The 16,055-nt window shown below is 43.7% G+C and overlaps 1 protein-coding gene across 1 annotated transcript in view; it reads left to right on the forward strand.

Moving 5' to 3' along the window:
* SHARPIN (SHANK associated RH domain interactor) overlaps nucleotides 1-16,055 on the forward strand; it is a 279,055-nt gene that overhangs the window by 67,596 nt on the left and 195,404 nt on the right. Inside the window, 2 exon segments of the mRNA XM_030220008.1 lie at nucleotides 492-582; nucleotides 13,598-13,883. Of these exon segments, the coding sequence (XP_030075868.1) occupies nucleotides 492-582; nucleotides 13,598-13,883 (377 nt within the window).

A 16,055-nucleotide genomic window follows, 5' to 3' on the forward strand; every position in this document is an offset into this window, starting at 1 on the left:
ATAAAGTGATACCTGTAAATTCAAAGATGTGGATCTGAAAAGGGGGTGTGGGAGGGGCAGTGTTATATGCTCGTTGTTCCATGCGTAATGTAGGCATCGACATTTACATCAGGTTTTCATTGGCATAAATGACTGTGACTAAATATAGTCACAGATAATGGGCACTGAGCATATTCTTTTAACTACGCCTAGATTTAGGAGTATTGTATAAACCGTGCCTAACTTTAGGCGTAGTTTATAGAATATGCCTAGGTGTATTTTTTTTTTTCCGCCAATTTTTTAGGTGTGATATATAGAATCTAGCCCTATATGTATTGTTGTTAAGTAGTGGAGCTGTTTTGGAATTTTTGAGATTATCTGTACTTCACATTCCTTTCTTTTTCATGTGTACTGATGACTTTGTTATTATGTTAAACTAAAACCTTTAGTTATTACTGTGTTTGCAGCCTGGCTGTAATTTCATTTTCCTTTTTTTTTTTTTTTCTTTTCAGTATGAAGGTTGGTGTAGAAGATGCAAGCTGTTCTGCGAATGTCACAGTCAAAGTCCAAGCATACACTACAGTTGCAATGCTGAAACAGCAGGTAGTAATTTAATCTAAAATCCAAATCCAATTAAGATATTAAGTAATAGTACCTGTGCCAGAAAAACACCAGTAAACACAGATTTCTTGTACCCTCAGAGCCTCTAATGAACTGCATATATTAGTAGAGATGACAGCATATTGGCAGTTAGCTATTCATGTCATATTCTGCTAAAGATAATAGCCATAGTTTGACTATCTGTAGAAATATCGCTTAAGAAAATACCATACTAAAACATACCACTGAGTCCAGCTGAGTAACATGGAAGTACTTATCAGATAAGGGGACCATCCCTTCACATATTCCAGGATATAAAAAGTAGTGATCCCTATGTCCACCTGTAACAACAAATGGATCTGTCCTTCAGGAAGTTAATTTTTTTAAAGAACAAAAACAGATGATCAATCAAAAGACAAAGTGCAAAGGCACTAAATAAGCAGATGGTGAAAAGGAAGGATTGTTGAAGTCTTTGTGTTCACAAATAATGCATCAGTATGGACAAAAAGGAGACCCGACAACAGCTTTTGGTTATAAGCCTGCTTCTGTGGTCTCATATTATCAATTTGTTGTGCAATCATGCAATATAATATATTTTTAAAAAATGTAAATCCATTCTATTATCATTTATGTATGTTTTTTTTTTTTTTTTAATCTTTATAGCAAAATATTTTAAAAACTGTAATTCAAGGGTATAGTTATATTGACTGACTATAAGCCATTAAATACGGCAACTATAACTTTACGCAATACTCAAGATGAGGTCGCACCATGGAGCAATACAGAGGCATAATATTCCTGGTCTTATTTTGCATCCCTTTCCTAATAATTCTTAGCATCCTGTTTGCTTTTTATGGCCGCCACCGCACACTGAGCAGAAGATTTCAGTGTATTATTTAAAATGACACCTAGATCTTTTTCTTGGGTGCTGACCCCCAGGGTGGACCCTAATATCAGGTAACTTATGATTCAGATTATTATTTCCAATGTGCATCACTTTGCATTTGTCCACATTAAATTTAATCTGCCATTTGGATGCCCAGTCTTCCAATTTCCTACAGTCTTCCTACAATTTTTCACAGTTCATATGTGTTTTAACAACCTTGAATAGCTTTGTGTCATCTGCAAATTTAATCACCTCACTTGTTCCGATGTCCATATTATTTATAAATATGTTAAATAGCACTGGTCTCGGTACTGATCCCTGCAGCACTCCACTATTCACCCTCCTCCATTGAGAGAAATGACCATTTAACCTTACCCTTTGTTTTCTATCTTAATGACCAGTTCCTAACCCACACCAGAACATTGCCTCCTGTCCAGTGACACTCTAATTTTCTCAGGAGTCTCTCATAAGAAGTGTTGCCATACTGGGACAGATGAAGGGCCATCAAGCCCAGCATCCTGTTTCTCAACAGTGGCCAATCTAGGTTACAAGTACCTGGCAAGATCCCAAAATAGTACAGTACATTTTTATGCTGCTTATCCTAGAAATAAGCAGTGGAGTTTTCCCCAAGTTCATCTTAATAATGACTTGTGGACCTCTTTTTTAGGAAGCTATACAAACCTTTTTTTTTTTTAAACACCGTTAAGCTAACTGCTTTTAACTGGCAACGAATTCCAGAGTTTAATTACACATTGAGTGAAGAAATATTTTCTCCGATTTGTTTTAAATTTACTACTTTGTAGCTTCATTGCATGTCCCCTAGTCATAGTATTTTTAGAAAGAGTAAACAAGCGATTCACGTCTATCTGTTCCACTCATTGTTTTATACACCTCTATCATATCTCTCCTCAGCCGTCTTTTCTCCAAGCTGAAGATCCCTAGCTACTTTAGCCTTTCCTCATAAGGAAGTGGTCCCATCCCCTTTATCATTTTTGCCGCCCTTCTCTGTACCTTTTTTAATTCCACTATATCTTTTTTGAGATGCGGCGACCAGAATTACACACAGTATTTGAGGTGCAGTCGCACCATGGAGCAATACAAAGACATTATAATGTCCTCGTTTTTATTTTTCTTTCCTAATAATACCTAACATTCTATTTTCTTTCTTAGTCGCCACCGCCACACACTGAGCAGAGGGTTTCAACATCTCATCAACGATGATGCTTGGATCCCTTTCCTGGTCTGTGACTCCTAATGTGGAACCTTGCATTATGTAGCTGTAATTTGGGTTCCTCTTTCCCACATGCATCACTTTGCACTTGCTCACATTAAATGTTATCTGCCATTTGGATGCCCAATCTCCCAGTCTTGTAAGGTCCTCTTGTCATTATTTTTTTATTTAAGTTTTCACATTACATTCACAAGAGCTAACACTTGATCAGGAATAGTATCTATCTACTTTATACAATATAAAGAAACATTTTATTTATCACATTAAAGATACTCAAGTCCACATTATAATTCCTCTTGTCATTTTTCACAATCTTCTTGCGATGTAACAACTTTGAATAACTTTGTGTCGTCAGCAAATTTAATTACCTCACTAGTTACTCTAGATCATTTATAAATGTTAAAAAGCAGCAGTCCCGGAGGAAGTGACGTCACCATGCAGTATGGCTGCTTAAAGATTTTTTTTTTATTTTTATTACATTTGTACCCCGCACTTTCCCACTCATGGCAGGCTCAATGCGGCTTACATGGGGCAATGGAGGGTTAAGTGACTTGCCCAGAGTCACAAGGAGCTGCCTGTGCCTGAAGTGGGAATCGAACTCAGTTCCTCAGCACCAAAGTCCTTGCTCCCCCTCACCCACGCTGTTTTTCTTAGCGATTTCCTAGCTTCTGAGCTCAGTTTAGCTTCATTTCGCTCAGCGGAGTCTAGTGGAGTGCCTGGGAGTTTGGAGGCGATGAGTTGGCAGGCAGATCTGTCTGTTTGGATTCACAGGCGGTTCGGCTGCACACCGCGAGGCGGGTCCAGAACTGCCATTCCCACAGACAGCTTCGCTCCCCCCTGCCGCGTCCATCTGGCCCTACGTAAACAAAGTTCATCAGAGAGGGCTGGATGGACGGGGCAAAGGGGATATGAGCTGCCTGTGTGAATGGCAGCGCTGCTGGTCACGGGTGAAAAAAAGAACACTGCAAGGATCGAGGCAGTGGCGAGGAGGAGAAGAATTTCAGGGCAGGCAGGCAATGCTGAATGTGACAGTGAGGGATGTTGGGCTGGGGCAGGATCAGGAAGGCAGAACTAAGTGCTGGACTTGGGGGGGGGATGGGGGCTGGAGGGAAGGGAGAATGCTGCTGGACTTGTGGGAGGAAGGGGATTGGAGGGAAGGGAGAGAGCTGCTGGATGTGGGAGGAAGAGGAGGGGGGATCTGGATGGAAGGGAGAGCGCTGCTGGACATGGGAGGGAGAGGAAGAAGGGGCTAGAGAGCTGCTGGACAAGGGAGGAAGAAGGGACTGGAGGGAAGGGAGAAAGCTGTTGGACATGGGAGGAAGAGGAGGAGGGGACTGGATGGAAGGGAGAGAGCTGCTGGACATAAGAGGAGGAGGAGGGGACTGGATGAAAGGGAGAGAGCTATTGGAAGAAGAGGAGGAGGGGATCTGGATGAAAGGGAGAGAGCTGCTGTATGTGGGAGGAAGAGGAGGAGGGAATCTGGATGGAAGGGAGAAAGCTGCTGGATGTGGGAGCAAGAGGGGGCTGGAGGGAAGGGAGAGAGCTGCTGGACATGGGAGGAAGAGGGGGAGGAGAACTTGAGGGAAGGGAGAGAACTGCTGGTACAGCACAAGGAGAGAGGGAAGGGAAACAGATACCAAACCAAGGAGATGAAGGAGAAGGGAACAAATACTAAACCTATAGCGTGAGGGAGGAAGGGAGGGCGGGGTGGGTGGGCAGGCAGGGAATCAAGCAACCAAACCAGATGCTGGAAAGGGGGGGGAGTGAGAGGGAGAGAAGCTGGATGGGGTAGGGTCAGAGAGGGTAGAGATATATTGGCACTGGGGACGAAGAGAGGGGAGAAGCTGGACAGAGAAAGGGAGATACTAAACAGGGAGGAAGATAAAGGTATAGAGATGGAAGAAGATGCCTAGTGGACATGGAGAGAGTGTAGAAATATGAAATGAACATGAGACCTTGGTGAGTGAGTTAAGAGAAGACAGAAGAATGTAGAAATCAGAGCCTGGGATCAACATGACTTGAAAAATAAAATGAGCAGATAGGTAGAAAACATTTTATTTTTCTATTTTGTGTCTAGAATATGTCAGATTTGAAATGTACATCCTGCTAGATATGGCTGGGGCCCAAGGCAGAAATTTGGGAGGGAACAAAAGCTTACTAACAGGCTGCACCTTCTTCAGCTTCCAGCTGGCCTGGGTTCTCTCTGGCTAGGGAGCCAAACGCAGTTGTCCTAATTGTACCCCCCCCCCCCTCCCCCAACTCTGTCTCTTGCATGTGCTATCATATTTTGCACAGTATAGGAGAAAATGCATCTCTTTTTATTTCGCTGTGCTAAATGTAAGGTCTGGCCTCTTGAGATTTTGATTTAATTTGTTTATGGTTTTTGGTCACTTATTCTGTATTTGACATTTGTGTTCTGTATGTGTGACCAAAGTATTCTGTTTGGAGTGCCTGAAACAAAATTGTTTTTGATCAGGTAATGGGGAGGAAGATTACTGGTTCACAGATTGAGTGGAGGAGTGGCCTAGTGGTTAGGGTGGTGGACTTTGGTCCTGGGGAACTGAGGAACTGAGTTCAATTCCCACTTCAGGCACAGGCAGCTCCTTGTGACTCTGGGCAAGTCACTTAACCCTCCATTGCCCCATGTAAGCCGCATTGAGCCTGCCATGAGTGGGAAAGCGCGGGGTACAAATGTAACAAAAAAAAAAAATCCAACAAAGTCCAACATTGTCTATTAAAAACATGGTGGTATTGTTTACTAAGGATGAGGCGATTCAGGTTTGTTTTAGAGAATTTTATTTATTTATTTATTTGTAGCATTTGTATCCCACATTTTCTCACCAATTTGCAGGCTCAATGTGGCTTGCGGTTGCCATTTCCGGGTATCATAATTACAAGTGGTATTGCGTTAAGGTGCATACATACATTTGCCGTTATGGCGGTTGCCATTTCCAGGTAACAGAGTTACAAATGGTATTGCGTTAAGGTGCATACATACATGATAACATACATGGAACATAACGTATATGGAACAGATCATGTTATATATATATATACCATGTGCATACATACATGGTAAAGAAGAATAATTTATGGTATTGCATGAAGGTTCCTGAGTAATAAATTGGATTGTGACATACATTAGGTCGTCAACTATAGAGAGACCCTGTCCAACATAAGGTTTAAAGTGGTATTGCTTGATCATTAATATCAAAGAAGTTGTTCAGTCGTGTGATAAGAGTTCGGTTTTGTATAGATCGTGTATGGCGTTATTATATCGTATTTAAGATGTTTATGATAAGCCGCCTTGAAAAAATCTGTTTTCAGTAGCCTTCGGAAGACGGTTATGTTTTGCGTTGTTTTTATGGCCTTCGGTAGTGCATTCCATAGCTGCGTGCTGATGTATGAGAAACTGGTCGCATATGTGGATTTATATTTTAGCCCTTTACAGTTAGGATAATGGAGATTGAGAAATGTGTGTGATGATCTTTTTGCGTTCCTAATAGGCAAGTCTATAAGGTCTGACATATAGGCCGGAGCGTCCCCATGAATGATTTTGTGGACCAGGGTGCAAACTTTGAATGCAATTCGTTCTTTTAGTGGGAGCCAGTGTAGTTTTTCTCTTGGGGGTTTGGCGCTTTCGTATTTCGCTTTCCCAAATATGAGTCTGGCTGTTGTGTTTTGAGCGGTTTGAAGCTTCTTAATGATTTGTTCTTTGCATCCGGCATAAATGGCATTGCAGTAGTCTAGATGACTTAGCACCATTGATTGTACTAGGCTGTGGAATACTTCCCTTGGGAAAAAAGGTTTAATTCTTTTAAGTTTCCACATTGAGTAGAACATTTTCTTTGCTGTATTTTTCGCATGGTCTTCGAATGTGAGATTTCGGTCAATTGTGACTCCCAGAATTTTCAGGCTGTCTGAGACCGGAAGGGTGTAGTCTGGGGTGTTTATGGTATTGGGTTTGTTTATGTTGTATTGTGAGGACAGAATGAGACATTGTGTTTTTTCTGCGTTTAGCTTTAGTTGGAATGCATCTGCCCATGAGTTCATTATTTGGAGGCTGTGTGTGATTTCATTTGTGATTTCGGTTATGTCTTGTTTGAACGGGATGTATATCATGACATCGTCTGCATAGATGTACGGGTTGAGTCCTTGGTTGGATAGCGATTAGGCTAAAGGTGTCATCATTAAGTTAAAAAGGGTTGGTGATAGCGGTGATCCTTGTGGTACTCTGCATTCAGGTTTCCATGGTGTTGAAGTTTTTGAGTTTGAAATCACTAGATAAGTTCTTGCTGTTAAGAAGCCTTTAAACCATCTTAGTACGTTTCCTCCGATCCCGAAGTAGTCTAGGATGTTCGAGAGTATTTGGTGGCTGACCATGTCGAACGTGCTGGACATATCGAATTGTAGGAGTAGCACATTGTTTCCGGTTGCACTTAGTTGTTTAAATTTGGTTATGAGAGTGGTTAGCACTGTTTCAGTGCTATGGTTGGATCGAAATCCTGACTGTGATTCATGTAGTATTGTGAAATTTGTTTAGGTAATTGGTGAGTTATTTGGTTACCATATTTTCCATTAGTTTTACTATCAGGGGGATGGATGCTACTGGTCGATAGTTGGTTGTGTCATTTAATTTTTTCTTTGGGTATGGGTGTAAGTAGTATATTTCCTTTGTCCTTGGGGAAAAGTCCGTGTTGCAGCATGTAGTTCAGGTGTGACGTAAGGTCTGTTACGAAGCGTTTGGGGGCGAACCTTATTAGGCTACTGGGCATATATCCAGTTTGGAGTGGGTTTTGGAGAATTTGTTGAGTGCTTAAGTTATGGTTTCTTCGGTTAGCAGATCGCAGTCATTCCAGGTTCGATCTGCAGAGTATTCACCGGGAGTAGGGTCCAGGCAATTCATAAATTTTTCTTGATCAGTGGTGTTGAGTGGTAATGTGGATCGAAGTTTTATAATTTTCTCATTGAAGTATTTGGCAAGTTGATCTGCCGATGGGGTATCTGTGCTAGCTGTGGTAACCGGTGTAGTGTCTATCAATTTATTCACGAGTTGGTAGAGTTTATGTGCATCTTTGTAGTCTGGTCCTATTTTGGTTTTGTAGTATGTTCTTTTGGTTTGTCTTATTGTATATTTGTATTTTTTTTGCATTTGTTTCCAAGCTTTAAGTGTATGTTCATTTTTCATTTTTTGCCATGCGTGTTCAAGTCTCCTGACTTGTGTTTTTAGTTTTTTCAGTTCATCGTTGATCCAAGGTATTGAGCTGTGTCTTTGTGTGGTTCTTGTTTGTAGTGGTGCAATTTCGTCTAGTATGATCCTGCATCTGTGGTCCCAATTTTGGAGATAATGTTTGGAATCTGTCTGTGCTAACCATTCATTTTTGTAAATCTGTTGCCAGAAAGTAACAGGATCGATCTGTCCTCTAGTTGTGTAGGTTGTGCTTTCTTGTTTGGGGTGTGTGTGTTTTTTCTGCCATTGTAGGGCTACGTTTAATTTATGGTGGTCTGACCATGGTATTGCCGTCCATTTTGTGTCTGTTAGTATAAGGTTTGAGTCTAAGGATAGTTTGTGTGTAATGGTCAATTGTCTGTCCTTTGACATGTGGAGCTTGCATGTTAGGCAAGTTGAGGTCCCATAGTTGTAGGAAGTCTTTGCAGTCACGTGTATAGGTTGCGTTAGGGTCTTCCAGGTGTAGGTTTATGTCCCCTATTATGAGTAAGTTGGAGTTGGATATACATGTGTTCGATATGAAATCCATAAAGTTTCCTGGTAGTCTATAAAACAGGACCACGTTTAGATGGTCGATCAGGTTAGCATGGTGGATTCTATCTGAGGCAATTTTGAGTTTTGGTGTTATGGACTCAGCAGTTGTTGTTACAGTGAAGTGGGATCTATAGATTATTGCTATTCCACCTCCTCTTTTTTTCTTTCCTTGTCCAGTGTGTAATTTTGTAGCCTGGGGGGCAGAGTTCTAGGATTATGGGGCCCTTGTGATCGTGGATCCAGGTTTCACTGATAAGTACTAGGTCAAGATTGTCTGCCGTGATCCAGTCAGTTATTGTTGTTTTATTTACTACTGATCTGGCGTTTATGTATCCCACCTGAATTGTTTGATAGGGGTCTTTTATGTTCTTAAGTTGTCTGTTCTCTTGTTGTGTAGGTTTATGTCCTTTCTTTCGTTTGTGATATGTTTGTCCTCGTGGGGTAGTTTTTTCAATGTTTTGGTTATTGTTGCTCTGGTGAGGTGTGTTGTGCCTAGGTAGCCTGAAGAGGTTAATTATTGTGGGTATGTTGTTGGTGTTTGTGAGGGGGGTGGTTAGTGTGTGGTGAATTAGGGATAGTGTGTAGGTTATTAAAAGTAATTTGGTAATAATCATTTTGTTGTTTCTCTTTGGGATTCTCTTTAAGGTAGGAGTGATGGGGTTTTTTTGTTGTAAGGGGTTTTCTAGGGGTCTTTGAGGGGTGAGCTTAAAGTTACCTCCAACTAACGTTTCTCTTCTGATTCAGTGACAGTTAATGAGCTGGAGAGGTGGGAGGGAGGGGGGAGAGCAGCTAGATTTTTCCCAACTCCTTGCTCGTGAAGGGCCAGATACACTAAGCTTTAACGAGCCAAAAATGAGCCTTTAAGGAAGAATTTTCAAACTGTTGCATGCACTAAAGCCCATTTTCCGACGAAGGTAGCAGATAACGAAAACGGAATGCAGATGGGCAATTAGTGTAGAAACCCTATTGAATTGTCATGCACTAACCTTTTCCAATTTGTTTAACGCAGGAAAACCGAACGAAACGCCGAGAAATCTAACGAGGTCTGTACCTCTCGTTAGGCCTGTCCGACTAAAAACTAAAATGTAAAAAAAAAAATGCAGCAATACAAAAAAAAAAGGATCATGAGGGGGCTTGTCAAGAGCGTCCTGTATGGACGGCCTTGCCCCCCACACCCCGCCCGAGGTCGCCGCTGCTCCCCGCTTCCCCCTCCTGGGGTCGTCGCCGGCATTCCCCCCCCTCCACCTTACCGGCCCGTGCAGCGCTGTGTGAAGGCGCTGCACAGGCAAGAAGAACAGCTGATGGCTCTGTCTGTGCCCAGTCTTCCTTCGCGTCTCTCTCCTCTTGGGCCCGCCCCCGTCTGGCGTAGGTTACTTACGTTAGACAAGGGCGGGCCCAAGAGGAGAGAGACGCGAAGGAAGACTGGGCACAGACAGAGCCATCAGCTGTTCTTCTTGCCCGTGCAGCGCCTTCACACAGCACTGCACGGGCCGGTAAGAGGGAGGGGGGGTGGCACAGGGCTGAGGATGTCGGGAGGCAGAGCTGTGGGGCGAAAGAGTAGAGAGGAAGGGAGGGGGCCGGCCGGGGCTGCTGATTTTTGTTTTGCTTTTTAATTTATAATGCAGAGGGAAGCGGGGAGCAGCGGCGACCTCGGGCGGGGTGGGGAGGGGCAAGGCCATCCATACAGGACGCTCTTGACGAGTGCCTTTGCCCCCTCCAGATCCTTTTTTGATTTTGTTTTTATTTTGGGAGCCACGTTTTTTTTTTTTTTTGTTTTGACTGTTTGTGGCATGCGCAGGGCAGCCAGCATAACGCTTGGCTGCTGTGCGCATGCTTAAGGGGCCAATTGCCGACGTGGATTATGAACGTGTATGATACATTGTACTTTTCAATACCGCACCGAACATTTCTGAGCTGTTTTTTTTGTGCATTCTTCGTTGTTTCAAAATCGTTAAGTACTTTTACTATTTAGATTTTTTAACGTTTGGTTGATGCATCTCCCCCATAGTGTAAGCATAACCCTGGCACACTAGAACATACCCAAGCCTCTCTATTTTCTGAAGTTTCCTTCATTGAACAAATCACGGATAAGCTACTCACGGTCAGATGTTCAGTCGTGCCGCCCCAGGGCGCAGAGACTCCGTAGTTCTGAGCACTGTAGCAGTGGTTGGAGAAATCGAAAGATAGGCTGCTTATTGCAGAGATGGGACCAAAAAGTTGGACAGGTAGAAGTAGTTCAGGTCTGGGTGATTTGGGAGTGCAAGAGCTCATCAGTAAGAAAGCGGGATGGATGCGAGGGGCCCACCAGACAGCCCAGTACCTCTCCGTCACGCCGAGCTCCCTTTAGGTAGGTGCTGGTTTCTTGGCTGGCCGTTCACGCTGAATCCGGCTGCAGTGGCTCCCGTGATCAGCCACTCCTCTGCTGCTCCTGGCTAGATCCAGTCTCCCTCAGCTGTGGGCTAATCGTCTCTGCTCACCGTTCCTGCTCGTTCATCCAAGGACAATCTCGGGTGTCGTCGTCCTTCGGACGACGTGCAAGGCAGCGCCGTCTGTTGCGAGTCAGTCCCGCTCGCTCTGCGTCTCTCTGGCTCTCCGGCCGTCTGCTGCAATCCTCCTCTGGCCCGTCTTCCCCGTTCTCTCTCTCCATTCTGTTCTCGCCTCGTTACGTTCCTCGCTTTTCTCTCTCTACACCAGCTGAGTTCCACCTCCGTGATCGCTCTGGCTGGCCTGGTCGTCAGCCCCGGTGATGGGACAATGGGCGAGCAGCTAGTCGGGAGGAGGGCGCTGTAGGTGCGCGGTGCCAGGGGGTGACTGTCTTCGACAGGCGGCCAGCTACTTTGGAGGTAGGTGCGGTCGGGCCGATGCTGGGGTCAGAGCCGAGATGCAACGTGGTCTCGCTGCTGTCTCATTGGGTTCTCCCCAGTGGCTCCGATCGGGGTACCGGTCGAGTGCAACTAGATTCGACTCCGTGGTTTCTCACGCTGCAGTCTCCCTCGAAATTGGGCCGTTCTGTGGTCGATTTCGGACTGGTCCGCTGCTGGTCATCGGAGCTGGGTGCTCCTGCGATCACTTATACAGCGGCCATCTTTTTTGTTGAGGAGCTTTATACCCCAGAACAGGGGTCGTCCAAAGGTAGCTACAAACATTTCAAGCTATGAAAACTGGACATACACAGGGTTTTGCTGTAGTGTTTCTGACAAATGAGTTTCATAGGTTGGCTCGGTTGTGGGCCATTGAGATGACCAGTCTCTTCGCAGGGAAGGATGTTCTGGAGGGTTTGAGAGGTGTATTTTACTCTGTCACAGTCTATGTCCTGGGCAGAGGCTTGGGCTGTTGCTTTGGAGGATATTTGTCAGGTGATGACTTGGTCCTCTTTGTACTTTGTGAAACATCACAGACTTGATGTCTGGGCCTGAGATGACATGTTTGGTAGGGCAGTGGTTCAGTGAGCCTTGCCTTCCTCTTGCCCTTCAGGATGAGTTTTGGTACTTCCTGGTAGTCTGGACTGGTCTATCTGGATGAAGGTGCAATTTAGATTTACCTTTTTTTTTTCCTTTTCTTGAGTCCTGATCAGTCCATTTGTATAGCGCTACCAGACGCACGCAGCGCTGAACACCTGATACAAAGAGACGGTCCCTGCTCAAAAGAGCTTACGATCTAAATAATACAGACAGACAAGACAGTTACCGGTGAGGGAAGTAATGGGAGCTAAAAAGCAGCAGTGAAAAGGTGGGTTTTCAGCATAGATTTGAAAACAGGTAGAGATGGAGCTAGACGTATAGGTCCAGGAAGTGAATTCCAGGCATAAGGTGCCGCGAGAGAAAAGGAGCGAAGCCTGGAATTAGCATTGGAGGAAAAGGGGGACGACGAGAGATTTGCCCAGTGAGCGGAGTTCACAGGGAGGAATGTAGGGAGAGATGAGAGTGGAGAGGTAATGGGGGGCTGCAGAGTGGATGCATTTAAAGGTCAGTACGAGAAGTTTAAATTGAATGCGGAAGCGGACAGGGAGCTTATAAACATAAGCTTTATATATCTATATTGATATAAAGGAAAATATTCTTAAATAAGATAATTATGTAGAGTAGTTTTATATGTATTTGTATCTGTTTTAAATATATAACACTGTACTGCAGGATAGTGCAAGAAAATGTTCGTATATGAGTCCTGAAGCAGGCTTATAGCTGAAACCTGGCTTTTCTCGGGTCTCTTTTTTTCAATGCTGATGTATAATTCGTGAATATAAATGAAGACTTCTATAATCCTTGCCTTTTACTGTTATCTTATTTGGTGCCTTTGCTGTTTGCTTTCAGCGTATTTTTTTAAACCAAACTGTCGAAGTTAAGCACATCTCTGAGAGGGAGATGTTGTTCAATAACGACAGCTTAATTGTGCTTCAACTAAAAGTTTTTAAAATCATTTTTTGTTATCTTTTGGTTCTCAAGTCTTATAGTTAATAGCCAATAAATTGAAAATTTTTTATACTGATTTTTGTTTTCTGATTGCTTTTTCTTGGTCATCTTTCATGTGCTATTTCTCCAATTTTCACTCGCTGACATTTTCATGTTAATTCATTTTAATCCCCTCCTCTTTATCTCTCACTTCCATCCGTTAGTATCTTTTCACTTTTTCTCTTTAATGTCTTTCAACTTTGTTTATATACAAATCACCTGTTCTTCCAGTTCCAATTTCTCATCTTCATCTCAGCCAAATTGTCCTGTTTTAACCTTCCATCTCCTTGTCTAGCCCTCTTTGCCTCATCTTTTCCTTGATTTCTCTTACTTCCCTCATTCTGTGCCCTGTTCTCCTTCAAGATGATTTTTGCTGCTTTCCCACTGTAGCTCCTTTCAGCTTTCTCTTGCTCCCCTTTCCCTGTATACCCTCATCTAGTTTAGTTTTCCCCATCTGTCACATTCTTTCTTCTCAGTCTTTACCCCTTACATAACCCAGCACACTTTCAGATAGTCTGTCCATTCTTTGCACATTAATGATTTTCGATTTTGTATGTATTGATGCTTATAAGTGCATTTTGCATTATTTAAAATACAGCCCACAAACTGCTGAGAGGTGGGACATTTTATTTCTCTTACCCTATTCATTGTAATGTACTGGTCACTATTAACTGTTCCACTTTGTTTAGGTTTTTCAAGAATATGGGTTCCATCCTAGTGTTCAGCGTTGGATCATTGGGCAGTGTTTGTGTGTGGATGACAGGACTCTCAGTTTCTATGGTATAAGAAAAGATGGGGACACTGCCTTTCTGTACTTGCTGTCAGCTAAGAAGGCAAACCTCTCCCAGCTGTGCTACGAAGAAGATCAAGCCTTGGCTGTGATGCATCGGGCTCCCTCTGTCATTTTGGACAATACTGGTTCAGATGAGAAGTGGAAGTCTAGCACGCTACCAACTAAACTGTCTTCAAACAGAGGTGCCAACATATTTTTAAAATCTCCTTGTTTTTATGTCTTCAAGAGTGTTTGTCACTTAGTTTTAGAGGTGAAAAGTTCTATATTCCTGTACTGATCCCCTGAGTCATGATAGCTTGTGTTAATACAGCCCTAAGGAGAAACTTGTTTACTATGCATCTTAACTTTCTAAGTACCTTCACTTTCTGTGCTTTCTCTTAATTTTGTGGTAAGGTACATTAGAATTGACTGTTTTGCTGTACAGATACTTTTCTTTGTAAGTTGAGGTATAGAGAAGCTTAGTCCCAGCTTTTTAAATTTTTATTAATAATAAAATTGACACACATGTAAAGAAAATAAAAAAGCATCAATTGTCTGAATTTGAGGTCCCGGCCCAGTGATCTATTAGGGGCCCTTTCACTAAGTTACGTTAGGTGCTAACGTGTCTAATGCAGCTTAAAATGGCATCTCTTCAAGTTGTCGTTATTTTTTGGCTGCACGGTTAGGTCGCCATCCCATCCTCAATTTGAACACTGCCCCTTTATTATCTATTCAAGATTAAGGAGTTTAATTTAGCTGAGATTCTTTTCTCGATGTCACAGAAGACCCCCAGTGGCTTCAAAAAGTGTGCTGTGTAGACTAGTGATTTCTGCCATGGACCTGTACTATTGATGCATCGGGTGCCTTGGGCCAGATCATGGCCCCTCTGGTCCAAGGCACCCAATGCATCAATAGTGCAGGTCCATGGCAGAAATCACGAGTGTACGCAGCACACTTTTTGAAGCCACTGGGGGTCTTCTGTGACATCGAAAAAAGAATCTTACAAATATGCAGGTGAGAACTCAGCGGGTGTGACTGGCTCAAATGGTGCATCTTTTTGGCTCCTTGAAGGCCGGACTATTGACTTTGGCACTGGCAACATTGATCTTCCATTGAGAGTGCACCGGCATCGAGTGGGTCTCCACCTACCTCAACATCATGCTCTAGTAGCAGGCCCTGGGATCAGTCAGCATTGGACCCACCACAGAGGACACATATGGATTTGGCGGTGCTCTCGTCGGCACTAGCGGATCGCAGCTCTCTGCATTGGGGGAAGCCCAAGAAGCATAAGCATCGGTCTTCCTCGACGCATGGTGCCGGGAGCACAGGGACATCAGATCCTCTGATACCCAAGAAGTGCCAGGAGGAGCACTGTCCTCCTTAAAAAGAGGTGCTGGTGAACAAGTCATTGAGCGGCCTAGTACCTGACACTGGTTTGGCACCGATGTCTTCTCAGACTGCCTATGGCCTGGCTCCCATGCCTTTGCCACTGCCTATCTTTGAGCAGTTCTGCAGTATGCTCTAAGAGGAGCTGGCGCAGTTGTTGCAGGGGGTTCTTCCTTTGGCATTGAGGGCATTTATGCCACTGATACAGCAGCCCCAGGTCCTCTCTGAGGCTCCATTGGAGCCGGTGCCGAAACCTTCGACGTTGGTGCCTCATAGGGTGTCAACGTCAATGTCGGGGCAGGCAGTACTTCCTTTTACATGGGGGAGAAAGCTTCCCTGGAGTCTGAGGGGTAGGGCTGCACTTCAAAGTTCCTCAGTGCGTGGGCACTGTTCCACCAGGCTGAGCTCCTTATAGACTCATTTACCTGCATCTGAGTATTGTGAAAAGTTAGATTTGGGCCATTCATGGGAGTCGGATGAAGCTCTAAATCTCGGAGGAGGAGCTTTATGAAATTCCATCTGATCCCTTTCCTCTAGAGGGACGGAACTCTCCACCCGAGGAGCTCTTCCACCAGCTCTGTGAGGGAGAGATGACTGAAGCTGTCCAATAGGCATCTCAGAAACCTGGTGGAAATTATATAGCAATGATAGAGTGGATCAAATTTGGGGGGGGGGGGGGATTGCACTAAATGTTAAAGAGGCATTTGGGTCAAAACAAAATAAATATTCTACATGAAACAACGTGGAATATTTGTAGACAGAAATTGCATGTATAAAAGGAAAGAGTATACTTGTAAGGCTGTACTACCATCCACTGGGACAGAACGAACAGACAGATGAACAAATGTTTACTGGAATTAGGAAAGCTGGCAAATTGGGCAACATTATAATTATGGGTGATTTCAAATACCCCAGTATTGACTGGCTAAATGCTACATCAGGGAGCTCAAGGGAGGTAAAATTGTTAGATTTAATAAATGACTGCTTCT

Source organism: Microcaecilia unicolor, chromosome 1 (genome assembly GCF_901765095.1).
Source record: "Microcaecilia unicolor chromosome 1, aMicUni1.1, whole genome shotgun sequence".
NCBI lineage: Eukaryota > Metazoa > Chordata > Amphibia > Gymnophiona > Siphonopidae > Microcaecilia > Microcaecilia unicolor.